The 25,575-nt window shown below is 40.2% G+C and overlaps 3 protein-coding genes across 4 annotated transcripts in view; 1 reads left to right on the top strand and 2 right to left on the bottom strand.

Moving 5' to 3' along the window:
- Positions 1 to 23,304, bottom strand: tko (30S ribosomal protein S12 technical knockout). The gene is made up of 3 exons (XM_086969298.1): positions 23,220 to 23,304; positions 941 to 1,094; positions 1 to 665 (listed from the first exon to the last, which is right to left on the bottom strand). Exons 2-3 carry the CDS (start codon positions 1,066 to 1,068, stop codon positions 281 to 283), a joined length of 513 nt encoding a protein of 170 aa, XP_086825424.1. The 5' UTR covers positions 1,069 to 1,094; positions 23,220 to 23,304; the 3' UTR covers positions 1 to 280.
- The window catches only part of LOC111262704 (inositol-tetrakisphosphate 1-kinase), a 27,688-nt gene continuing 3,097 nt past the window's right edge, over positions 985 to 25,575 (bottom strand). Inside the window, exons 2-8 of one of the 2 annotated variants that reach the window (XM_086969297.1) lie at positions 25,407 to 25,431; positions 25,011 to 25,136; positions 24,585 to 24,798; positions 24,213 to 24,349; positions 23,929 to 24,066; positions 23,220 to 23,492; positions 985 to 1,094 (exon numbers count right to left, since the gene is read on the bottom strand). In XM_086969297.1, the coding sequence (XP_086825423.1) occupies positions 1,089 to 1,094; positions 23,220 to 23,492; positions 23,929 to 24,066; positions 24,213 to 24,349; positions 24,585 to 24,798; positions 25,011 to 25,136; positions 25,407 to 25,431 (919 nt within the window). In that variant the 3' untranslated portion in view covers positions 985 to 1,088. The remainder of the gene's footprint in view (positions 1,095 to 23,219; positions 23,493 to 23,928; positions 24,067 to 24,212; positions 24,350 to 24,584; positions 24,799 to 25,010; positions 25,137 to 25,406; positions 25,432 to 25,575) is intronic. The other variant, XM_022837173.2, reaches the window with a different exon arrangement.
- On the top strand, positions 2,887 to 20,798 carry LOC111262705 (proteasome activator complex subunit 4A). Its single transcript, XM_022837174.2, has 13 exons — positions 2,887 to 3,823; positions 6,904 to 7,044; positions 11,063 to 13,259; positions 13,355 to 13,574; positions 13,798 to 13,913; positions 14,447 to 14,725; positions 14,901 to 15,133; positions 15,256 to 16,514; positions 16,658 to 16,890; positions 17,184 to 17,290; positions 17,565 to 17,791; positions 18,150 to 18,334; positions 18,531 to 20,798. The coding sequence occupies exons 1-13, from the start codon at positions 3,633 to 3,635 to the stop codon at positions 18,663 to 18,665; spliced, it is 5,523 nt and encodes a 1,840-aa protein (XP_022692909.1). The 5' UTR covers positions 2,887 to 3,632; the 3' UTR covers positions 18,666 to 20,798.

Genomic DNA, 25,575 nt, shown 5'->3' with positions numbered 1-25,575 from the left:
TTGAGTTTAATGATAATTGGCGTACTTTTATTCATTTTAAAATAGTACCATATTTCCCCGTTAGAACAATACTATACATACATTCTGTAATTCGGTCTTACCTGCCAGCGACATATTTTCAAAAATCGTATCCTCTATTCAACACCCATTTTCGATATCTACATTCAACATCGTCCATTTAATGATTTTTCTTTTACATAATGATTGCTTTCCTTCAAGAACGAAGCACAAACTACCTCATTAGATGTCCACCTTAGACATGCTCCGCTTTTTTGCGCAGTTAACTCTGAGGTTTCCGAACAACATGGGCGCAGTCGTACGCTCCACGGACGACTTTGAGTTTCAATCCAGGCACGTCTTGTGTGCGGCCTTTGCGTACAAGGACAATTGAATGCTCCTGTAGATTGTGGCCTACGCCAGGGATATATGCGGTTGCCTCGCGGCCATTTGACAGCCTAACAAGAACACATTTTCGGTTGGCCGAGTTCGGCTTTTTCGGCTTCTTGATCACTGTTTTAATAACGACGCCCTTCATGAACGGTTTATGATCGATTGGGCATCGAGGCTTCGGTTTTGCTGGTGGCGGACCTGCTTTGTGCATGGACTCTAAGACTTTATCAGGAATTAGGCCGTCATTTAAAGGACCTGGCACCCGAACAAAGTACCTGCGTAAACAAATCGTTCGTGCAATTTATGGTCAAGGCTTTGTATAGTTAAGAATCATTGGAAGACGGACTCCGTGAGGCTTGGTCAGTTGTGTCGAAAAACCATGTCGAAAAAAAGAACCATTTACAAACAAGCCAGTAGCATGGAGTAAAAGCAGCTACATTACAACTTTAGTTTGGTCGTTTTATCCTTCACATCCTATAAGTAATAACTAATATCACTAAGAATTGTTGAATAAATTAGTTCTAGTCGATCTACCTCGATCGAAATTTACCTGTGTCGGATTTGTTGAACAATCGGGATTTGCGGGGTAGGCATCGGACTGGAAGCAGTATCCCGGATACATTCTTGGGACTGCCGTGAGACAACACTCAAGACGCGTGTTACTAATGAACGCAGCATTCCTAAAACGAGATGCGAAGCTATTCCTAAAACGAAATGCGAAGCTATCTCGTGAGTTAGCAGGAATTATAGAAATACGAAACAACCTCATAATCAAAAATTTGTAAAACATTCGCGAATGTAAGACAAACTCCTAAGCTTTTAAGCACAACTTCATCGTGATAATGCAGTGGTTCTATATTTTTCAATTAAACTTGACATGATGGTTTAGGTTCGGATCCGAGCATAAAGACACCGTTTTGTGATATAAACGGCCAGTCGCTTGGAGCAATGCCCAACGATTTAAGCACCAAACGTAAACTTCTAAAAAATACTCAAAACTAGTGCGAAGAATATAATTTTTTTTATACATTTACTCCACATACCGTCAGTGCTTCAATGAACAGATGAAAAAATTTGTATGTATGAAATTATTCATTGTTTTTAAGCGTACTTTGGAGCAGGTTGGCTTACAGATCGATACCTGTGCCATTATTGGTCTGAGAAAAAGGTTCATAATACGATGTCGCCATTCGAATAGCTCTGGAGTTTGATGTGATTATCTATTGGCCAAAATGGATTTGCAATCCATTTTTGTCATAAATACGGCTACAAGTTTCGTCTCGCTTAGTACGTTTGAAAGCACGCGATTCATTTCGTGATGTTAAAACGACTGGATGTGCCCACTGTATAAAACACAAAAGTACTAAAGAGGCATTGCAGTACGGCTGCTTAGGTTAGGTTATTTTAGGGACATCTTTGAGATTGTTTGTTTGAGTCACTAATGGAGACCGGTCTACCTAGCATATATATGTGTTCACAAGTAGCTGGAATCAATTTATATTGAAAGTTGTCTGCTAATTTCTAATTATAAACAAAGCAGTTGAAAAAGATTCACAAAATGGTGATTTTAAAATATTCTACATCCTCAAACTAATTTATATTTTCAGTGTTGTCGCCGAAGGTTTTTCACGTAATCCGCATCTATATTGAACAGCCCGCAGTTTTAGTTTGTTTATTAGAGGTCATAGGAAGAGTGGGCTTGGAGAGAGCAAACAAATTCAAAAATATTAATTAAAAAAAATTAAATATTGATTCTTTGAGCTGATTTCTGTGTCGGTTTATAAAGACGTATGGGTCTTTATTATTATCAGTTGTCTCTCAGCTGTTTATTGAATTCTAGTTTTAATACAGAAAATGTACCTTTTAGCCGGGCCTTGATACACGAATAATATTCTTTTTGAATATCAAATTATTTTTCCGCTTTGTAAAACTACACTATAAATGAATACACTTGATAAGTCGCATCTGATTTAAATTTACTGAACTTTCTGTCGGTGCGCACATCCGAACATTAATCCATTGTTGTTGCCAGGCCCACGATTTAGTCCAATTGAAACTATCACACAGAAGAACCCCGAATCTTTCTCGAATTAAGTCTGACTTCTTGTTCGACAATCTATCATAGGATTAACATGCTTCTACGTCTCATAACTTGGGGAATGAAGAAAACTGCAAAATCACGCACTTACCGACTTATTCATGCATCGCAGACGAAATCATTACCACCCATAATACTCTGCTCGCCCGCTAAACTGTTATGCAGCTGTTCTTTAGATTCGAGGCAAACTATCATTTCGATTTCATACCGACGAAAAAATCCGTTCATTTTTTTAACCTTCGTTATCATTCCGTCAAATTTTAGCTAATTAGTGAAGAAAGGGTCGTTATATCAAGCGAAATCGTCATGAGATGTCCCGGTGGCAAGGGGTTGCCAGGTGTCTGAATCGTCGCTATTTTAGCGGTGGAGAGGTCGCCACAGCGAGGGTCTCTGTGGTCTGAAGTGTATCCCATTCGGTCGAAGGCTGATCAGCCGTAGTTACTATCGCTCTTTGTGACTGATATAGCTATTGATTATATCTTTCTCCAATAGTAGAGGCAAGCATTCCTGCGGTGGTGTGTGCGGTATAATCGAATGCTGTCCCACAGCTACTGGCACTCCAACTAACGGAGAATGCCTTTTACGTCTATGAAAGCGTGAACTGTTTTGACGTACCACCGTATATTCCTATGCCAGTCATCGGTTGTGTTCGCCAACGGCTTTCTCAGATCATCTCTGCTCTGTCACACAGGCTGGTTGAGAAACCAGCTGCAGTAGCAGCAGGGCCCATAGTGGAACAGAGCTAGTGTCATATATGATTACTGTGGTTTGTTGGATGAGATTAGAACGAGGTGTATCGCGTGTCATAATGGTTTTTTCTTCATAGAAAGATCGACGCGAGAGAAAGGAGACTACAACAACATACTCGATGGACGAGATATCATCAGGAAGATTTATTTTCGCGCAGTTGTTTTAGGGATATTGCCACGATCACTTTTTTACTGCAGCTATTTGCAGTAGTGCCACAGCAAAGCTGTTTTCTAGTTATCAGTGATGTTCACTTTTGATATTTGTTGATCTTGAAAGCATCGTCAGACTAAACCCTTATTATTATAGTGGTAATAGTCACACAAGACTAGTACGAATCGGTGTAATCTACATAATTGTTGTTACTATTAGATATTCATCTGGCTGTTAAAAAAATATGATCCTGTCATCCGACGATGACGATCCGCCCCGCCGATGCAACAAATACAATGCGCTGTTACCATACGCAGACCAGTTGGATCAGGAGGCAAGCAAACTGTTCGCCGAAATCAAGTCAAAGATTGCGGAATGTCTTTCGTCTGCCGAAATTCGACCCGGCCTAGTTAGCTGGCTATTTCATCTGCAGAGGTAAGTACCTACGTAAGAGCAATGAGACTTGAGTAACAACTGGCTAACCAAGCACTTAAGCCGAAATAGAGAAATTCAATATAATATAGCAGAGCGGACAATCAATATAAAAAGTTGTAACGAGATAACCTACGGTTTTACTGTACGATCAATTGCGACTGAATAATTGTAAATCAATGCATTTGTTACAATACGGAGAAAATATACGGGCACCGTTAGCAAACATATGTGGGCCTGAGAATAAGGCTTTATTTTAATGCAACATAGTAAATCCATCTCTAATAACTAAATGATAGTTTTTATCCAATAGAAAAAAAATATTGGTGGCAGTTTTATTGGCAGAATTTCCTGTGTTTTTGTTCATGGCTCGTGTAAAATTCACGCTAGTTAGCCTGTGCTTGTTTTCAACTCCACGGATTATTAGGTGGATTTTTATGGTTGTTGGCGAACCGTGGCGACTGCCTATGACAACGTCTATAAAAAACAAAAACATTTAGTTTTAGAAAAGGTATTATACCATATGCGCATATATGTACATTAAGCAGGATGATGAGCTCTTGATTCGAACCAATCCGGATGTTACCATCGATGCACCAAAGTTAAAGTGCTTTGTCATCCCCGCTGTTGTAGCAGCTGCTGCGGCTAGTTTCACCGCCGTTGCTCCGGCTACTCCAGCTCTAGTGGCCGTAGACATTACGGGACATGATGGGCGCAAACGAAGACACAAATGACGAACAAAGGAGGCTGTCTGATTGGCACAACTACAAACGCCATTACTTCCTCTAACTACTTGTCGGCTAGTTCTGGTACAATAATTCGACGGCTGTAGGCCTGTTTATATTAGTGTAGTTGCTGCATTCTAAAGCATTTATTTTTATAGGGAATAGAAGGTGAAGTCGTTGGAAAGGAAGGCTGGTACGGTAGAATGTAGAGATAATCATAGGTAAAACATAGGGCAATACTCCAAGCCGGATGTGCTTACAGTATTGTTATTGGTTGGTTAAAAGAAAGATAATAACAACACAGATTGCTTTTTAGGAGATTGATGTGGAAATCCGTAGCTATCAGGACAAGGACGGATATCGGAATACAAAGCTTGTCGTGATGTTTTTTGTAACATAAATATGACAGTGGGAGGCATGCGTTAGTTTAAGAAAAACACGGTTTTTGACTCTGGTAAAAATCTGGTTTTATAAGATAACTATTAACTGAATTCGGAGAACTACATTACAAATCAAATTACCCTGACACAAAATACCATAGTGTATTTTTGCTTATCGCAGCGAACTCATAAAGCTTTTTAGACCTGTCTATAAGATAGAGCGGATCATAGGGGTTGATTTACAGGTTGAAATGCTAGCCAAGTGTTGTCTGCAGGTTTTGTGAGGCACTGTATAACCCATAATATCGAATAGGAAAAATTATGCCAGCTGTAGGTGTGAAACAAAAATTAGTGTCGTCCAGGTTGAGCCAAATGTAAAAATTGACTATTATGGGTAGGTTCAGAGCAATCGGCTCTAAACGGTTTCGTGGTGAAATTGTAACCGGAGGTCTATGAAACAGATTTTTGTGGTTTTATACCAGTGACGAGGGCCCGAACAAAGGATTTCGTGATTCGAAATAATAGCTGCAATAACAGATCTCTAGCTAAGCTGTGCTAATAAATGTTTGCGTCAATACCACCTGGCAACGGAAGAGGAACATGACGAATGATGATGATTTCCTCGTTAAAAAGTATTTATACCATACAATATAGTTATCAAGAGGAACAAACTATCACAGAGCCCTGTTATTACCTTAGCTTGTTGCCCATATGAAACTGCGTTGGCTGGCATGACACATGAATATCGATATGCCCGCTATTTGTGTATACCAGGTGAAATTAATTCTTCTAGAGATGGCCCTCTAAGGCCTAACTAAAACACATTAACAGCATTTTTTCTAAGTGTTGCTTGATGCCATGATTATTAAAGCTCTTTGTTTTATGTCGATGGCTGATTCTCATTTCTTTTTTTTTTTTTAAATATCCCACCTTGGATTTATGCTGATTGTTGGTGATACTATTTGTGAAGTATTATGACGTCAAAGTGAGACAACCCACAAAGTAGTGCCGGGTATGTTAAGATGTCAGGAGCGATGCCCTAACTGTAACCCTTTGGTGATTAAACACACTGGCAATGCTCACAGGCAAGCTGTCTAACAAGAAAATCAAGGCACGTTAACGAAAATATCGATTCTGTCTCCGAATTAAAAAGAATAGTAGTCGTTTCAATAACAGCTTATTTTTCATGTAAATTGGAATCGAGGCCATTTCTGGATTGTTTGATTTTTAGCAAAATACACCACTTATACAGCGCCGAATACTATATATATAGCAGGTTGGCAGTACTATATCTTTACTTAGTTAATAATCACAAGACTTTTTGAGTCTGATATTTAAGCTGATAAGCAAGCTGATCTTTGCTAAACATAGAACGTTCGATACTAAATATCCTTTTTATTCCACTCTTACCTTGTGAAGATAGTTTTGCTTTTCAATCGCATGAAGCTTGAATCAAGGCGTCTCAGGTTTAGATTGAAATAAACCAGAAAAACTTTACTTGTTAATAAGTTTTCGAGACACCATAGCAGCGATACCATATCTGATTAGTTTCGAAATGGGATGCATTTTTTTAAATGGTTTTTCTCTATTTAAGAGTTCATACGGATATGTTGTTTGGACGAAGATAATGAAAGTTGGGTGAAGCGGGTCGGGTTCAAGTCACATTCAAATTTACCGTATTTATAAAATCTACCATTCTAAAGAAAACCTCGCGCAATCCGAATGTATTTAAGTTGAAACGAATTTGTAACGTATGTCGCACACACTAGCTGAATCGTATCCAATTTAATTGCTACAATACACCCATGTATGGAACTTTACCAAAAAGTAGATCCATCTGTTAGACTTAGATATCTGCTAATTTATTAACAGCTCCAAGGTCGCAACTATAAGAATCACGTACATATTATTCCCTTAAGTTTCGTCAAACGATAACGCGTTGCGGTTCGTGGTTTTGGTTCTGTGTGATTGACTGCAGTTTCATAGGCCTTCACGGCTTTCTCTTCAGCAAGGAAGACCATGTAGAACTAATACATTTGCTCATCGATATCGTGCTTCTGCCAGATCTTGATCTCGGAACTGTCCAAAAGGTGTCGTCGGCTATCTGTCGCCTGCTAAGGTAAGTCTGTCAAATCGGGCTGGATATAATTTATTTTCAACCTGACATTAGGATATTACCTAATCGAAATGGCATGAAAAGAATCGAAAATTTTGTTTCATTATACTTACGGATGGTACTGCACTTCTTTAGATTTTACAAAATTACAATAGATTCAAACGAATCGACTCAAACGAGTTGACTAATAGGTACATAAAGTATTTTTGAACTTACTGGTTTTCGGAGTGCTTTCCAAAAAAAAGCTGTCGCTAAAAAGTATGGGGCCCGCGAAGCGGTCCTTTTTTAATTGGTGCTGAAAGGAATTAGCCGATTTTTTTTTATTAATAGGATCAAAAATCCGCGCAAGGCATACCATATGATTTTCTGCAAATGCAAATGTTCAGTTTCGAAGTCCCTTTTTGAGTAAAGATGGTTATTAGGCTTTTGCACGAGCACAAAATAAAATATTCGTCGTCATGCCTTGTGCATATCAGCTCTCCCTTCTCCAGTGTCTTTAGCTTCTTTAGTTTCTTTTAGTACATATATAAAAAGGAATAGCTACCTGTAGTGTGATTTATAAGACTGAGGTTGCAAACAGCGGCAACCAGTAGCGAAATGGTCATGGTAAAGAAATTGGAGACACGCCAACTAACACTTAATCAAAACTACGTCGATTTACATGCGGGCTGCGTCTCACGTTGATCAGTATTTGGCTGAAGGTCTTCTGCGGGTCTAGATTAAGGGATAAGGCAGAAATTTAATGACTTCTATTTACGTCAACCAGGAAGAGAAGGTTGCTCGTAGAGAGCCCGCATAGGGAGGACACTAAATGGCGCCGAGTACAAAGTATACGGCCACTGCTGTTGCCGATTGTAAGTGAACTCACAGGGGCCATTTTTATTTCGTTGATGCGGCGGTACAGGAAGGGCGGCAATGAAATCTAGTCATACGGAAAATTTGTAGCAGCTTGAGTAGTATAAGGGTGTACCGCTTTAAAGCTTTATCATTGATCCTATGCACTTCCTAATATTGTTTTCAATAGAACTGCTAAACCGATATCGTGAAAGCAACATCGTGAACATCGTATCATTAGTCCTAGCCAGGCAGAGAAAAGTCGAATTTGAAAACCAAACCAAATGAGCGGGTAACATTTTTCAACTCCAGCCTTGTATTGCGTGGCAATGACCGCTGGGTCTCAGAAATTTATGGGAAGAAATTAGAAGCTTCCCCATTCCAAGCGCATTCTGCTGACTGACTCAAAGAGAAGTTTACATTGCTACGGCTGAGCTTCTTGGATGACAGAGTATATTTCGGCAACAGGCCACAATTTCACTGTGAGAACAACCCGAGGGATGGGTTAGCATAACTCCAAAAAATATAAGACAATATAGTACAAAATGCCTGCAATCGAAAAATTCCGGGGTAGGACTTAGCCTTTGTTCTTTCTTATCTAACAATTGTCGTTATACAGGAACAAGTTTGTAATGTCTCCTACTGTAGCTATTTTCTTCAAAAAAATCATACGAACTAACCAGCTTTTAGTTTATCCGGCCAACCGACATATTTTAACCAGCTGGTAAGTCTACCGCTGCCGCTAGCAGGTCGCCCATATGCAAATGAGAAGGTCTCCGAACTGTCGAAAAGTGTGCCAGCGATCTGCTCGGTGAACCTTGACACAGGACCGTCAACAAAAAAAAGGCGCAAGCCGAGATGCTTGCCTACTTATCGTATATTTTTTTTTAATTGAATTTGTGTGCTTACTCATTGATTAACAACGACACTTGTTCTGTCAAGTATAACACTGTGTCCTCATGCATTTATCAATCATATCTGGAGCACTATGCGTAATTAAAGACTTTGTTTTTTAGTGTAAGGTAATCTCCCTCTATAACTCATACTCCTATTCGCATTTTTTTTATTAAATTTAGATTATAAAGTTTAAATTATGTAAATATGTGATATCTAAGCCAATAATTTCTTGCGAATAAAGCACTCATAAGACATAAAAGAAGACTCAACTTTTTTTCGTCCCCCATTATCCTCAACATCAACTACGCAATTCTCATGACATGCCAAGATTACTCTATAATCTGACATAACATGTCACTGCCTGCACTCTTCAAAATGTGCATATATATATATAAGAAAGGAGGCAAAAAGGGTCTTAGCTTTGTTGACCGTAGTCTACTTCGCTAGAAGGTCTGGGTGATGTCTCGTTGTTAAGCTGCTGGCTATCGCTTTGTCTCTCGAAGCAACTAGCAGTTAGTGAGTCACTGGTGACGACGGCTCTTTCCACACCAGTACCCGCTGCTGCGCCATGCCAATGTCCTACGTTTCTGCGTTGTTTTCTTCCTTGAGCTCTGTCTTGATCTTGAACCCGTGTTCAGTCACTCGTTTAGCCGAACTCAGTCGGATACCGACTGTTGGCTACACTACGCAGGTTGTCGTCCACGAATCTAGCAAAAATACGTTTACATTTAAACTATTTTACTAAGACAAACTCTTGACCACAATGTGGCCAAACAGGGAATCTTTATCACCTGTCCAGGAAAATAGCTTGAAAGGCATTGGCTGGTATGAGACAGTGTCAGGAAGAATCCGGTGATGAAGGCCAGACCTTGACAACATGCGTTGTAATAGCAGCCACATCGTTAGAGAGCGTAAGCAGCGCCTTTATGACAAATTCTCGCGTCAAATGAGAGTGAATAGGCAGCGGGCAACGGTTCAACGTCATCTATCCAGTACTGAGCTTAGGCAAGGCATGCCGGCATGCTCTAGACCCGTAGTGGTCTTTTTGCCAATTGCTTGTACCACATTGTTTTCCTTATTTCAGTATAGTTGCTCGGCGCTTTGCGTTTCTTGCTGACAGTTTGAAAAGCATCCACACAGCTGGTGCTACTTATGGTAACGAAAAGGTAATAATCGAACGACTATTTTAGCCAATGCAATCTGCTGCTAAATCTTGGCCTCAGCAAAATTTGAATGATAAGGCCTTGAACCACACTTTCTGAACTAAGCGGCACTTTTAAATCCTCAGCGCCAACACACTGGCGTCACTCAGTCCCTCGAAGGGCTCGTTAAAGCGTGATGCAGGTCTAGTTGCATATTGCTACTCATCGAATCCTAATTGATATGATACACAAACAGGAATATACGAATTGCATTTATGAAAGAAACCCGTTAGCTTTATTGAGGTCGACAACAGGGATAGGCTTTTGTGGATTTGTTTGTTCTAATGTGCGGGGTAATCAATTAAAGCACATGAAAATTGAATTCGATGTTATGCACTGTGAACTATTTTTAGAAACACCGTGTCTTGAGGAACTACGTACACTATACATGCACCGTTGTTAAAGTGATGTGAAACACGCTACGCTAAACCAAAGTGACCCAAAATGAGTTCTAATCGTCATTAGAGACGTGAACTAATAAATGAGCATTTTTTTTATCTTTTTATAAACAAGATTATGTTACGAACGCTTTTGGGTATTCAGAGCCTCGCCATGGGTGGTTATTGTCCTTGGTTGATGTAGTGGTTCTTGAGTGAATGTGGCACAGGAGTAAAACGTACCTGTCGTAAGATGAACGTTTTGACAATTTCTTTTTCGTGTATATGATAAAAGCCTACAATGAATTCTAAGGTGTATATTCGAAGTTGCCGCGGTCGTCTGTACGTGAGTGCAACGAACGCACAAATTAACAGCAGTAGAAACAGTACAGCTACTAGATCGTTTGCAAACCTCTTGAATTGTTCTTTTCAAAATGCATTTCAGACAGCGAACATTACTCACCTACAACAGCTGCCTTGATATAAATGTATATGTATGTCTGCATCTTGTCCAAAGGGTCTCATTGCCCGAGAATTGCTAAAAACTATGCGATTGAATCCCTTTTGTTATTTACGATAGATGCTTTCCCTAAATTGATGTTTCAGTACTGTATTTGTTCAACACAGAATGTTATACAGAGGTAATCATGATCTATGTAATAATCATAATCTATAATAAAATTAAAAAAGATACAATTTGTAATTTTACAGAAAGAAGCATTTGCTGACCCCAAGTGACTTGACCATCGAATGGCGTCCACTGTTTCAGCTGACCGAACGTTGCCTCAACAGGTCTTTCGAGTATCATGGTCTAATCCAGTGCCCGCAGACGCTCGAGTCCCAGCTAAACACATTGATACGATCATGTCGGCCTTATTTCCATTTGTCAGCTACTAAAGAAATGTTGGACGAGTGGCTCGTTGACATGTGTCCGTATGACGACTTCCGGGATACCTTAGTTCGGCGTCTTCAGTTGTTCCTACCAACGACGTTGCCGCCTGAACATTTTGACAAAGGTTGGAAACTTTGGTTCGAGCGGTTCGTAACCTTGTGGCGTCTTGACCGCAGAGGTGGAACAGAAACAATACTTGTCGGGCTGTTCGCTCGACTTGCAGAAGACAACATTGGATATATCGACTGGGAACCGTACGTGCCTGACATATTCACACGACTACTTCGATCGTTCAATCTGCCGTACGGGAATGGTAGTCTTAAGGTATCGCGGAGCTCGCCTTCAAGCCAGTGCGAGATTGCTCAATTTACACGATGGATTGTGGCATGCCTCGGGGGCGGGTCATCAACGCAGCTGCATTTAGAATTGTTGTTTAAAACCATCGAATCATTTTATCATCCTAGTAATTCTGGCAGATGGACTTTACGACTAACGAAGTTCCTAGCCAAGCTTACTGATGGCTTTCTCGACCGAGTGTGGCAAGAACGCAGGAAGACGAAGACCTGGTGTCACGAGATCCCTGACAGCAAGAAACTTACCGAGAGCGACATCGATGCGTTCGTGAAAACCATCCGACCGATCGGGCTTATGGCGATGTTTTTGAAGATGCATTACACTCATGGATGCACATCACTCCAGGCAATCGCCTGGCTTCGACCCGAGGCCGTAGTGCCTTCTCTTCTTGAGAAACTCAACGATGCTCTTTACAACGTATCCGAACCGCACCGATTAACAGCGACGCTTGTCTCGATGGCATTCGTATCACGCCTATTAGTCCTTAATCACACCAAAATGGGTGTGCCTATAGATATTCCTGGCCTTCTTATGGCCTGTCTACCTGGCATCGATCCTAATGATAACCGCAAAACAACGGTCACATTCCAACTCATTTCCACTCTCGTAGCTGTAGTGCCCCTGGTGGACTGTAGCAGCGTAGCCGATGATGTGGACCCGTCACTTCAGGAGGTTTGTCTGACAACAGCCGCTTTCGAGGACTTTGTTCTCGAGCTAATCTCGAGGTGCATGGCACTAATCGACAATAACGCCGCCGACAATCAACATCGGGAAAGCCAGACGAGCTCGTTAGATGACAGCATCCTCGATGTGGGACTCGCGTCAACATTTTCAGCAGTCTTCAACCAGTGCTCGCCGGCAATCTATCGATCGGCGCTTGATAAGTTGACTGGACTGATCGATAATAAGATTCTGAGTCGGGTGCCGGGTAAGCAGGTTGCAACTATGGTGCGATGCGCAGTTTCCGCTAATCCTCAGTTAGGATTAGAGACGTTCCTGATACGTTTTGCTAAGCGGGCGTTGATCCTGCTTGAGCCAGATGAGGTTTTGCAGGAAGAAAAAGTGGACAACGAACTTCAGTTTTCACTCACGCTGTTATCCGAGGTTGTGCGCTGTAACGGAGACGGAATTCGGCCTCATATGCTGCTGATAATTAAAGTTATTCGTCGTGGCCTTAGGCTGAATTCGCGTACAGGCTACCTCGACTCAGGACTCATACTGCGTCACACATTTAGGGCTCTGGTGGCCGTGTACCCATATTTCTATCGAGTTACCCCAAGACCATCTGTCATAACCGCTGAGAATCTACCAATTCCACATTGGGGTGCAAGTGAGGACATGACGAGCATTCAGATTAAGTGGCACACACCCTCAGATGAAGACATCAACTGCGCTAAAGAACTATTCGAGGCATGTAGTCAACCTGAGATCGATCGACTTCGACGTTGGTGTGACGATCCGCAAAAGAACTCGATGACCAAAGAGGAAGTGCAAAGGTCACTTACCGTCATCTGGGATACACTTCAGGGGCTCGGCTCATGCTTACCTCCTCTGAGAGGAGAGGGAATCAATGTGCTCCAAACAAATACCTCTATATTTTGCAATCGTGTCCAGAACACAGGGAAGAAAATCTTTTCCGAAACGCTCCGCGAAAGTATTCTGGTTAGTATGATGAATATATAGCGTTCGTACAATCAGTTAGTAATTTCCTAGTAGTTTTTCTCACGTATGACTTCTACCCCCCCCCCCCCCACCAGAACGACATTGAACGAGTGGTGTTAACGGTGTCAACGATTTACGAGGACGATATTAAGTCGTTCATCTTCATCTGTCGCATTATCAGCTCAGTGGCGTTCTATTTTGGCGTGACCAAACCCGAGTTCGAGGTCCGCTATAAGGGCTACAAGTTAGCCAAACAGATGTTTGATCTTCGACTTGTCGAGAGCTCGCTAAAGCATACCCGTTCTGTTATCGTCGGTAAGTGTCTTTACTTTAATCTCTACTATAACAACAGCTTGCGTGTTCACATCTTTGTACATACGCTGGACGCAAGCGTCAAAAAAAAAAGCTTTTCTAAACGATCCTTGATTAAATAGAGAAATATGGCAAATGTATTAGTAGGTTCCAGTTGTACACAATTTGCTCGCAAGTGTGTTTCGCTGATGTTTGACTGTTCCGTGTTATTATGCATTAATTAAAGACCGCGCTCAACTACAGCATGAGCTAAGGCTGATGCAGGTGTGTCAACAATTTACCAACAACCACAAACGGGCAATGCAGATTTTGTTCAAATTGGCCATTTCACATTATTCTCAGGTATGTTGTCATCAGTGCCTTAACGTCAGTATCGTTCTTAGCTGACTGCTTCTTATTAATATAAATATAAATATTATTATCATTATTTTTATTTTGGGGAACACAACTGTGAGTTACGGGCTATGATCGCCGAGTCATGTGCTCCCTAGCTAGAATATCAAAGATATGAACTCAGGGCCTTGTGACATGTATAGACGATACGCGCTTACTAACTCAACGTGTATTGTATTAACGCCAACGCTACAGTTTTGTGAAATATCATGATTGCATAAATGAATATTACATCTGTACCTGCAAAATATAATGCCTCTAGATATAGAAAGATATAAATCAGCCCCTGTTATGGGAGCTTTATCTTTACAGCGAAACCTCACCCTAAAACTCTCTATTCGATGGATATACCTACTACGGCGTAGATTTTGTTCTCAATAGACTTTTAATAACACATTAATGAAAATATTTTAGACCAATCACGTGTAACTTTAGGAAAATAGCATTTAGGGCGTTGGTCAAATGTAATTTTGATTTTTTAGGTGCGAATTCAGGCGCAGGATGTTCTAGACGCCTTTTTCACGGTTTTCTCGCGCAGTTATCGGTTCGTGCTTGATGACGTATGCTCTTTACTTGTCAGCCCCTCGATAAGCCATGACCAGTATAAGGGTATACTCTACACTCTATTAGGCAACAAAGACCACAACATTCTAACGACAAACAACTGGAACGCTATGGCCAAGCTGTGGCCATCACTTGTGAGTGCTCAGCATTCAGAAAAACCGTCTATCATCACGTTGATTAGTCGTCTTCAGGACCAGGTACGTTAAGACATACGTCTGCTAGAGCGTCTAAAGATCTTATTGTGTTGCGTTTGCGATGTTTCAAACAGATTACACTTTGTCAGTGGTTTGTACTTATTTCATCATTCGGCCGACACTTTAATTTGGTGATTTTCTCTACTGTGCTCATTAATGCTTTTTGGTTTGTTTCCAGGTTGTCAAGTACATGGAAACCTACCCGATGGTTACCAAGGTACCAGTGCAGATAGCAAGGCGGGCACGCGCTCTAGCAGGGACACTTATGGAGACCTCTGAGATCAAACCTGATGATACACCTAAAACCTCTGAGCTAAACCTAGAGAATCTAATAATGAATGGAGAAGCAAATGAGGCAGTTTATGATAAACTCGTTGTCGATCTCACCAAACTGGTTGGCAGCGGAAAGCTGTAAGTCTTCGATCATTATCGGTATTAGTAATACTGCTCGTGTATAATAAACACCTTAGAATTAGGCGTAGTCAAGTTCAATTGCTGCTTTAGAATTGCGTATAATTTGCAAATACTTTCAGACACTGGCGACATCACTATCTCGGATTGGTTATGCTCAAGATGTTATTACGGCACGATCTTTCCTTCAAAGAGGAAACTGTTCAGATGATCACGGATCATCTGATATCGGAACACTTGCGTACGCGTAAAATCTGTATTGATATCCTTACCGGAATCCTTTATCAACAGAAAAGGAAAATGCTTAAAGTTAAGATAAAGCGCGAAACTATCGAAGAGGTGAACGCCAAAATTCCGCTCAACCCGGCATTTGCAAAGTGCCTGGAAGGCCGCAAAAATCGACCATTCAATTTATTTCTGCAGCTTAACTCAGCCAACTATCCTGATACGCAAGAGCGCTGGGACAAGGCCATTTTCATACACAAACCCTATGTCGGTTACAGTGGCCTGAAGGATGAAGTCGAACTGTATGCGCCGGACAAAGAACAATGGCCAATTCCTAAGCCCGAGCAGATGAATCCTGTAGAACAGGTTATATTCACACACTTCGCCGACCCCGAGTTCGTTAAGCAATTTATTTTCTATTTAGCCATTGAAGAGAACAAAGGCCGGGATAAATTCGAGGGCAAACGGGTGGGCTTTTTTAAAGGACTGTTTCGTAATTATGGCGACGCGTTCATTGGCAACTTTGAAGGGTACTTGAACAAGTATCTCAAAGAAAGCAAACAGGAATCAGAACAAAGATGTGCCCTCGAAATTCTTGCAGGAATGGTACGCGGAGCTAAACACTGGAATTTCGAGAGAAACCAAAATCTGGCCAGGCTCGTTGTGCCGTTATTTGAAGAGGGTACAGCAAACATTTTACCAGAGACAATGGCAGACTGGGGCGCTTGCGTGGCGACAATGCTTGAGGCGCGGGATTGCAACAAGTTCTATTGGTTCTTTGAGGTGATTACCAAAAACTTATTCGAGGGCAGCTCGTTTATTCAGGCTAGCCGTATGTACACGCTTCTTGGTGGATTGGTACAAATGCGATGGCGAGTGCAGGAAATCGACCATCGTCTGCTGGAAGAAATAATTCCAAATTTGGCACACCCATACCTCAACGTCCGCGAACGTATGGCTCACTTGTTGGCGAACATTTTCGCGTTCGACGTACGTATTAACGATGGTATGATGACAAAATTTGATAACGAAGACCACTTCGTGCTAGCGCCGAAAAGCATCGACTTTGAGACGAAGGTGCTGAGTTCGCTCGAAATGCTCAAACTCGACAATCACGAACAGGAAAAGGAGGCGGCCAAGAGACTCTTCCAAACACGTGAGTTTGATTCTGTCGTGTGATATCTAGTCATTGATTAGCTAGAGATCTGAAATAACCTAAATCTATATATTGTATTAAGTAACCATTTTCGTCAATTTTTTGGGCTGTAATCATGTTTTGCCATTCTTTCGGTGAGGCAGTGCTTAAATGGCAAGCGTCGCATTGTGTCCAATCATACGCATGTGTCCTTCCACGAGAAGCCCTGATGTTGATTCCAACGGCATGCCGGCTTATTGCGGATACCAGCAACGAGGAGCTTCAAAAAGATTGTGGCATTCTAGTAGCACTCCTTGGCTATGAGCTATTGTCAAATCAAACGCTTCACCTTGTCATCGAAGCTGTGCAAGCCAGTCTAAATGAACCTTTTTGGAAGGTAGGTGAAAACAAAGTTTGTCCATGTCAAAACTGAATTAACTTTATTTCTATAGAATAAGCTATCGTTGTCTTATACATAGTAAAGCAATAGTTAATTTCTAGGCACATCCTATCGTGATAGTAGTACTAATTTCAATATCCAGATTGTTTAAATTAGATGTGATCTTGTTATATAGAGACACTAGAAGGCTTTTACGTGGCCTACTACGGTCAATGTGGTTCCACCAATACATAGCTTTAATTGTTTAACTAGATATTGCTTTCTTTCTTTCGGCCCTAAACCAAAAATAGGTGCGTACTTTCGTCGTATCGCTGCTTCTGTTCGTGACTTACAGCAATCTGTTTTCGGTTAGCGCCGATCCCAAATTAATGCAAGACATCAAGGACATCATCTTTAAGTAAGTGAATAGGTAAAACGTGTGACTGAATAGACCTCTGTTGGCTTCAGAATCTACTAGGTCAGGTCTACATACAAGTCTGCAAACTTGGTAATTTGTTAAGGGTTTCAACGGATGAGTGCAAACAGTTTAGCAAATTCGAAGATCCGAAGTATATGGTCAGCCTTCATTTGTACACTGGTAGGATCTTACTAGGTGTTTTTTTACATATGCGTAAGTCAATTAATACGCGACCGTCAATAATCGTCGTTCTTCAAACTCGTCTGCTATTCAGGGTGATCGCTGACCAGCGAGTTGAGGTTCGCACAGCCGCTCAACAGGCCCTATCTGGCCTGATCCACTGCGGACTCATCGCCGTCACCGATGAAATGCTCAACAAAACTAAGCGGAAATTAAACAAAACTTCGCGCCAACTTCGTGATCGTCGAGCAGCACGTCGTGCTCTTCTAGAAGTGAAACATACTGCATCGAAAAACGACGTTACACAAGAAGGAAACTTAGGTGAGCTTCCGTCAAAGGTAAAATTGTCAAATTTGTCGAGTGGTTTAGGTAAGTCTCCTGAAAAGATCATTTGGAACGGCAATATCTAATACTTTGAGTAAGAGATCGGTTGATATCTCGTAACGTTTGTTAAAAAGGGGTTTTTCTTTACTGTAAGGAAGAAACGAGGGTAAGCACTCATGGAAATCTTGTGCAAAAGAACTACTTCAGCATCAAAAATCTTTTAGATTTTCGGATATGTAAATATACATATATACACCGAATTTCTGAAGCCTAATGAATGCCATGGTATTCCCGTAAGATGAGGCAATAGCGGTTAGTCATCGAATCAACATATTGTCGTCACCCTGTTTTGCAGATGAGAAAACCGTGGAAACGAAAAACGCCCGTGTTGAAAATGATTCAGAGCTCATTATTAATTACCATGCCTGCGCCTTAGAATTGTGCGCTATGGTCAATGCATATCCTTACGACGTCCCGGACTTTATGCCCGATGTCATCTGCACACTTGCCGAGCACGCGAATGCCCCACAACCAATAGCGGTTAGTATTTGTCGTTGCCCCTGTTGACCGTTTAGCTTACGCGATTAGAAATAGTTTTGGTTCTAATACAAATGGAATAATAATAATGCTTGCTAAAAATAAGAACGACATTAGTTATTACAATATCATATGAACCCACTTAATATCGTTATTATGAAACAATTTTATAATTCAATCGGTGTGGTGATTCTTACAGTCAACGATTAGGAAGACATTATCAGACTTCAAGCGGACCCATCACGACAATTGGCGCAATCATAAAGACAAATTCAGCGAAGAGCAGTTGGGTATAATTACCGATCTGCTCGTATCCCCATCATACTATGCGTAAATACTAGCAGACAAACACCGGTCGTAAAATATTTAATGGTAGATTATGTTTTCAGTAAATAAGATGAAGAAACTCTTATTTAGTAATTAGTGAGTAACATGTGTGGTCCAAAAGCAAGGTGCTTACTTTCAGCCCAGAACATGTTCTGCGACAGGGCTTGTGCTCGCCGCCGTGAGACTGCTGGGCTTTCAGTACGGCGCATGCTAGCATATTAGCGTAGAAGGAGAGGCTTTCATCAAAACCGATGGGGAAAGCTTGATTGTTAAAAAAACTCGTACCTGTAGGTTGCTATTACCGGTAAAGCAAACACTTGTGTTGCCACCTTTAATGGTTTAATTATATAGACAGGAAAAACCCTGTAGTGGGCCAGGTTTCCACATCTCAATAATTTAAACTGCTCGGAAACATCTTTTATGAAAAAAACTTATCATTTCGTCTCCCCACCACAACGATTTTTTTTCTCTTTAAATCGCTAAGCGATTTTAATGAAATGGTTTTTTCCGTATTGTGGCTTATTGAGCGATTGGTCGTTTAGCTTGGATTTGCGAAGATAGTGAAAAAGACATGAATAAATACATCATCAAGAACGGGGCAGATAGTTAACTATAGTGAAATATTGAATTAAGCATGCCTCCTGCAATTTTAAGTGGAACTCTATTCGTAGAAAAGAAGCTATAGAAAGATGCGCAAATAGGGATTTTTGCTCCTGGGCTGCGATCGTACAGCGTCCGTACAAATTATCTATACATTTCCTATAGAAAAAAACTCGAGACATTTTTTTAACCTATATTTTGATTGTAGATTAATTTTCAAGTGCACTCTTGTGAAAGCGGAAAGGGTCATGTCTCTCTAGCAGGTTTTTGCGCTTAGAATTATTATTCATTTATTGATTTTACCTAAGTATGTGTTTTCAATGTGCTATGTGCTCCAACAAAATAAGAAAAATATTTTTCATTAACTGCGCGCAAAATAGGTAAGGCGGAGTTGTAGGTGAGGCTACAAAATAACGAACTAGACTAATTGATATATTTCATTCGATAATTAAATGAGTGTGTTCGACTAATAAAACGCATTGTTTTATTTGCGCGGCTTTGAGAATAGCAGAAGGTGACAGCCGTCCTTGTGTAAGGCCCGTGGGGTCTATCAAAAGTGTATTATTTTATTAGGTTCTCTCTCTCTGAACACATGTTCAGTTAATTCGCTTTCCCCACAAAGTAACTTGTACATGAAAGAGAAAGTACAAACTAAAAAGACGTGTAGTTAATAGTAACGACGACCCAAAAAAGGGGTCAAAGGTGAAAAAAAACAAAGTAGAAACTCTTAAATGCGGAACTGGAATACTATTAGCAATACAGTTATCTTACAACATCGTTTACATATCGACTAACTGCAGTTCTGTGTAGGTGTGTGCAGTCCGCTAGATACAAGCGCGTCATATGTGCAACATACGTTGGAAATATAATGAGCTGTAACCTCTGCTTCTCCCTAAAGCTGTTGCTCATTCGTCATAAATTACCCGTGTCGATGATCAGGCAAGTTGACGGTGTAACCTCAAATTTCATACTGTGTTCTGCCCTAGAGTGATCGGAGTCGCACACAAATCTATATTGAAGTAGTATATGGGTATCTATTGGAGAAAGTAAACTAAATAGCTGAATAGGTTTGTCCGTTCGTGGTATGTCTAATAAATAGTTGTTGTGGGATGCTCGAGGGGGGAAGGATAACTTCGAATGATCAAACTGAAACTATGAAAAATAGACTTGCACCGCAAGGAGGAAAAACGTTTGTGTATGTCACAGTATTCTAAGAATCAATACTGTTTCGTTGAGATAAGAAAATCTTGAACTATTAGAAGTAGACAGAGTTCCAACTATTTATATATATATCGATACTGGATATATATATATATATATGTCCAGTATCGATGGGTAAACAAATAGATAGTTGATACTAGTAACAACATTGTAAGCGAAAGAGAAAAATACAGAATGGAGTCGAAAGAAGTGTTGACTGTTGCTGTCCCTTTGTTGTTATAAACACACCTATTTTTAATGAACAGTCTTATACTCTTGTATACAGGTTGGCGTATACGGTATTCGCTGTAATAAAAAACGAAAATGTGATTTTGTTAAATTGTCTATTCACTTCTGTAGTTGCTCAGTAATGATCGCTGAAATTAACTTTGCAAAAGTTAATTAATAATAAAGGTATGTAAATCCTTTCTTCAGAAAAAAAGAGAAAAAAACGAAAATAAAAAAGTTTTAAATTTAAAAATTTTTTTCTAAACATACTTTAAACGTTATAAAAAAATTTAAAAAACATAAAATAAATAAGATATAATTGTTTTTACATACAGTTATTCCAGCGGAATTTTTATGTGTGCTAAAAATACCATTACTAACAGTCGTGTTTCTTCAATACAACTATCAATCTGCGCGATCACTTTCGATTTAGGACCTAAACCACTCACTTGTTATTCTCAGAAAATCCGCTAGTCCGTCTAGCAATATATAATATATTCCTTAATGTTGCTCAAGTACGTTGCATACGAAAAATTTCAGCGAAACTAAGGTCAAGATGATGGCAAGTTGAAGGTCTTAAAATCCAATGGATTAAAACGGCCAATAAAAAGAACTGTTTAATAAATAATATAATAAATAAGAATAAAAAGGTGACCAACTGTTATAGCTTTCTGGCTAACTTGACTGGCAATTGATATTTTGCTTTTCATAACGACCGTATAAGAGGTCTCATGTGTTACTTTTTGGGTCCACTTCCGATCTTCAAATTCTTTAACTATAAATTGTTGAGGTTTATACAGTTAAGCTCCCAAAAATCTTCTTTAGATTTGTCGAAGCTACATAGAAACCTTTGATTTTGGGTAAACAGCTTTGGGTAAACAGTATCGGTAAGAGTTCGTCCTGCGTCAACATATTACATAATCGTTGATATTCGATGAAATTCGGAAAACTCGGATATTTTCACTATGACGAGTTTTCTGTTTTGTTCTAGAGAGAATTGGTTTTTTGCTGGTAGAATGGCGGATGATTTTATGCCTGCTACGTTTACGTAAAGAAAATGAGTCGATAGAATCTTTCCATAAAACAAACAGTTCAGTTGTTGCGACACTTAATACTGCTTACACAATGAAGTCTACTTTTTTGTTCTCTTCTTTGTGAATGAAAAAAGAAATGCCTTTTATTTTTTGTAGAAAAGAAGAACTTGAACAACTGTTTATTTGGCACGCGTTCTTTTGTATTAATTTGCACAGCCTGTTTACGTTGCTACTATAAGTAGTCACTAAAATATTTTTTGAGCAACTGATGTCGCAGCTGCAATTCGACCTTGTTCAATGCGAAGTCTATTTGGAATTCATTTGGATATTGTTGCTTTCTATCCTGAGAAGTGTTCCGTATTTTTTTTTTTGATGTCGGAAATGTGAAGCACTATAAATGACAGGTTTTAGCGGTGACCGAGCTTCGGTAAATTATTGTTATGATTACTATAATGCATTGACTAGGGCACGGTGTAAACTCAGCACCGAACTTGATGCTTTTCCGTTCTCAACTGCTATTGCTCTAATATATTAGTCGTGTGTATATTTATGTCACGTGTAGAGTAATTTCAGGTGCATGTTGCGTTCACTAAAATCGTAGCCTGTCACTCTAGGCAATCGAAGCTTTGCATTCTGCGTAACAGTCTTGAACGTGGCTATTTATGTTTTGCAATAGACAAGCTTAACGATATTTGAATATTCTGAATGCTTTGTTCGGTTATTTGTCCATCAGAAATTTGCGCATTTGTTTCAAAGTTTGGCTAGTGAAACAACGCAGTTTCTGCAAGGAATGCCCCTCGTATGAACCTTCGTGTATGAACCCTTGCTATACTGCAATGGCACCGGAACAGAACGTGAACGAAAAACAACGAGAACTATTTCGAAATGTAAACTCTATCGGCGGCCCTGCTTATTGCTGCACGATGTCTTGTAAATAACAAGTAATTAGCAAAAATCCACTGCCTGCCGTTTTGTGAAAGGCATTTAATTATTAAGCTTTACATCGTTGTCATGGTGAAACAACACTATGATAATGTGGGGAAAAAGAAAATACCGCTTCTGAATAGCTTGCTTGTTTTCTTCCTCTATGTTATTACATATCCCCCAACCAATAAGTTAGCATTATCTTCTATGCGCATCTTTTCTGCGCCTACGCAATTTATTAATTCTCAACTAGATAGTATATCCTCAAATATTTAAATCGTTCGCCTGCACTTATCACATTGTATGTATGATGTAAGTAAATTTAATTTCGGTGAGATTCGTATGTTTCTTCTATTTTTCCACATTATCAATTCTTTCCTCGTAAAGCGTCTGTCCCAAAGTGTAAAAATGCAACGCAAAGACGTTTCTGCTTTTAGCGGTTTGATTTTTTTAAACAACCGCAACCGATTGGCTAACCGAAAAAACGGTGATCTCATGACAGGCCTAACTGTTTGTCCAGTCGTGTGTTTTTATATGTCCGCCCCCAAACCATTTGTGGGCGTTGCGGAACTAACCTCTGTTGCCCTTGCTGGTGGCGAATTCGCAGCGCGTGCGGCCGATGCTGTAATCAGTCGGGTAAACTCCGACATGAAATTCTCCATACCAGAGTAGCCGGGAAAGTTGTTCACGTCGATGACGTACAAACGACCAGTCTGCTCTTCGACAATGACATCGATCCCGCAGAGCGTTTGTTTTGTTGACTGTCGAACGGCTTCAACAGCTCGAGCCAGACGTCCCGAAAATCCGAGAGAATCACCCCGTTTGTCTGGTCGGTGCCATGCTTCTCGCTGCGAGACGAAACCAAATATAGCGAAAATATGTGACGTAGTTTCCATGCATGAAAATCTCATAAAACGGTTAAGCTATATTAATACAAAGTTCCCAGCTAACAATAAGATTTTGTCACAATAAATAGCAGACTAGTCGAGCAGGTATTTCATATTTGCAATTGTCCATGTACGCATTTGCTTTTAGCAATAATTTTTTCTTACACTTAGAGTAACGGCTGGAACCTGCCTCTATTGCGCGGACGACATCCGTATAGTGGGTATTAACTTAGCGGCCTTTCACAGATGTAGATGCACAGGTTAGAGATGTTGATTTAGTCTAGCTGTGCATATTTCTATTTAACAGTTTACGAAAAACGTAGCATCGGTTATAATAAATCTCGCGGGACTAAGCGAGCGACTAACACGCCGATTCGCACAGGAACGCATGACTTACGTCAATTAGTGGCGATGATGCATCGGGCTTCGATATGTCATGTGAGTGAAATTCGATAAGATCCTCCTTAGATGATGTTATGATATTTTTAAACGAGGGTCGTTTAATCACGCTGAATGTTGGACCTACAACGAATACCTGGAATGATACCGTAACGTTAGCCTCGTATGACATTAAGCTGTCAACGATGAAGGTCGTTTGATTTTCCCAATAGCACCGGAGCATTTCTGTTGGACAGGCATCAATTATAAAATTAGATTTTTTAGATATATGTCGTTTGGTACCTTATATAAAACGGATCCATGAGGCACAAACTGTTGCACGATGCAAGGAAACGAGTTTAGTTTTCTTAACCCGCATTCGTTAAAAATAAGCTGCATTATATGAGCTTCAGTCCCTTGTGCCACGATTGGCTTACAAACTGAAACAATAAAATTCAAGGTCCTTAGTCTAAAGCTTGTTGAATATGTAGCTTATGATTCTACACACTCTGGAGCCAGCTACCACTACTTCGTAGCGGGAAAGCAGATAATCTTACATATAAGTAATTATTTTTTTCCCATTTAATCGTATACAGTAGTGCGTCGACCATAACTGTACGAAGAAGATAATTACAGAACTTTTTTACTCATTTTTACTCATAGAAAAAAGCGCACCTAGTGGAAACTTGAGACCGCTTTCTTGAACACGATGAATGTTGACATCGGGCTCGGCTGCATCTAGTCGGACAAATGGAGGCACTGAGATATTTTCCTCTAGCTGATCGAGCGCGGATTTCACCGTCTGGTACTGATTATTCCGATCGAGTATCGCGCGGACTGAAGACAATGGGTCTAGGATGACCATACGTGGATTTGACGAACTGAGTTCCTGGAGGAAGTAAACAGCAAGAATATTTAATAACAATTTCCGGTGTGTTGTCCCATTTTTTCTTTAGCAATCCAAAAACTCATCGACGATGTCAAATACCCACCAATCTCCTCACCACAAACCCACGAAATCGGAAACTTTGAACCGCGAGTAAATACCTAGTTGTCCAAGTTTATTCTGAATTCGCGGCATGGAAACTAACCCTTACTTACATCCAATTGTTTGCAAATCGAGGCAGCGTGGCTGTCACCCCTTATTTCCTTAACGAGCATTTCGCAGAGTTTGTGGACGACCACCACAAAAGGTCCCTGTTTTGCTAGGGGCCAATTTAAGTCCAGCTGTGGTACCAATCAGTTGAGTAGGTGGGATGGGTTCAAACAATGAAAAGTGATAACAATGCAAAAATTACTAGATGTTCTCTCATCGATATCAAAAGATACGTAAACTGACAAAGATGATGAGTTTAATAGTAAAGTATTAGAACTACTGTTTTTCATCGGATATTGTTATAAACCACATCCAATTTCCTATATGTTGTATTGCGTCACCCTATTAGCGATTTACATATCGCTAGGTATTGCGTGCACGAGACGATTACAATTGCGTACCTTGACCAGTTCCAAATTATACTCTCTGCAATATCAAACGAAACGGATTAAAAGGACATTTTTACCTTTCTTTTTATGACCAATTTTGCATCTATCTATCTATCTATCTATCTATCTATCTATCTATCTATCTATCGATCTATCTATCTATCTATCTATCTATCTATCG

This window comes from Varroa jacobsoni, unplaced genomic scaffold (assembly GCF_002532875.2).
Source record: "Varroa jacobsoni isolate VJ856 unplaced genomic scaffold, vjacob_1.0 scaffold_694, whole genome shotgun sequence".
Taxonomy (NCBI): Eukaryota; Metazoa; Arthropoda; class Arachnida; order Mesostigmata; family Varroidae; genus Varroa; species Varroa jacobsoni.
This window is presented reverse-complemented; position numbering and strand designations above follow the sequence as displayed.

What these genes read in the sequence shown, in the direction of transcription:
- tko (XM_086969298.1), bottom strand. Translation starts at nt 1,068, where the DNA reads ATGCTGCGTTCATTAGTAACACGCGTCTTGAGTGTTGTCTCACGGCAG. An exon ending in GTTCAACAAATCCGACACAG is followed by an intron (nt 666 to 940) that starts GTAAATTTCGAT and finishes TTGTTTACGCAG; the next exon opens with GTACTTTGTTCGGGTGCCAG.
- LOC111262705 (XM_022837174.2), top strand. Translation starts at nt 3,633, where the DNA reads ATGATCCTGTCATCCGACGATGACGATCCGCCCCGCCGATGCAACAAA. An exon ending in CGCTCCGCGAAAGTATTCTG is followed by an intron (nt 13,260 to 13,354) that starts GTTAGTATGATG and finishes CCCCCCCACCAG; the next exon opens with AACGACATTGAACGAGTGGT. An exon ending in TACCCGTTCTGTTATCGTCG is followed by an intron (nt 13,575 to 13,797) that starts GTAAGTGTCTTT and finishes CATTAATTAAAG; the next exon opens with ACCGCGCTCAACTACAGCAT.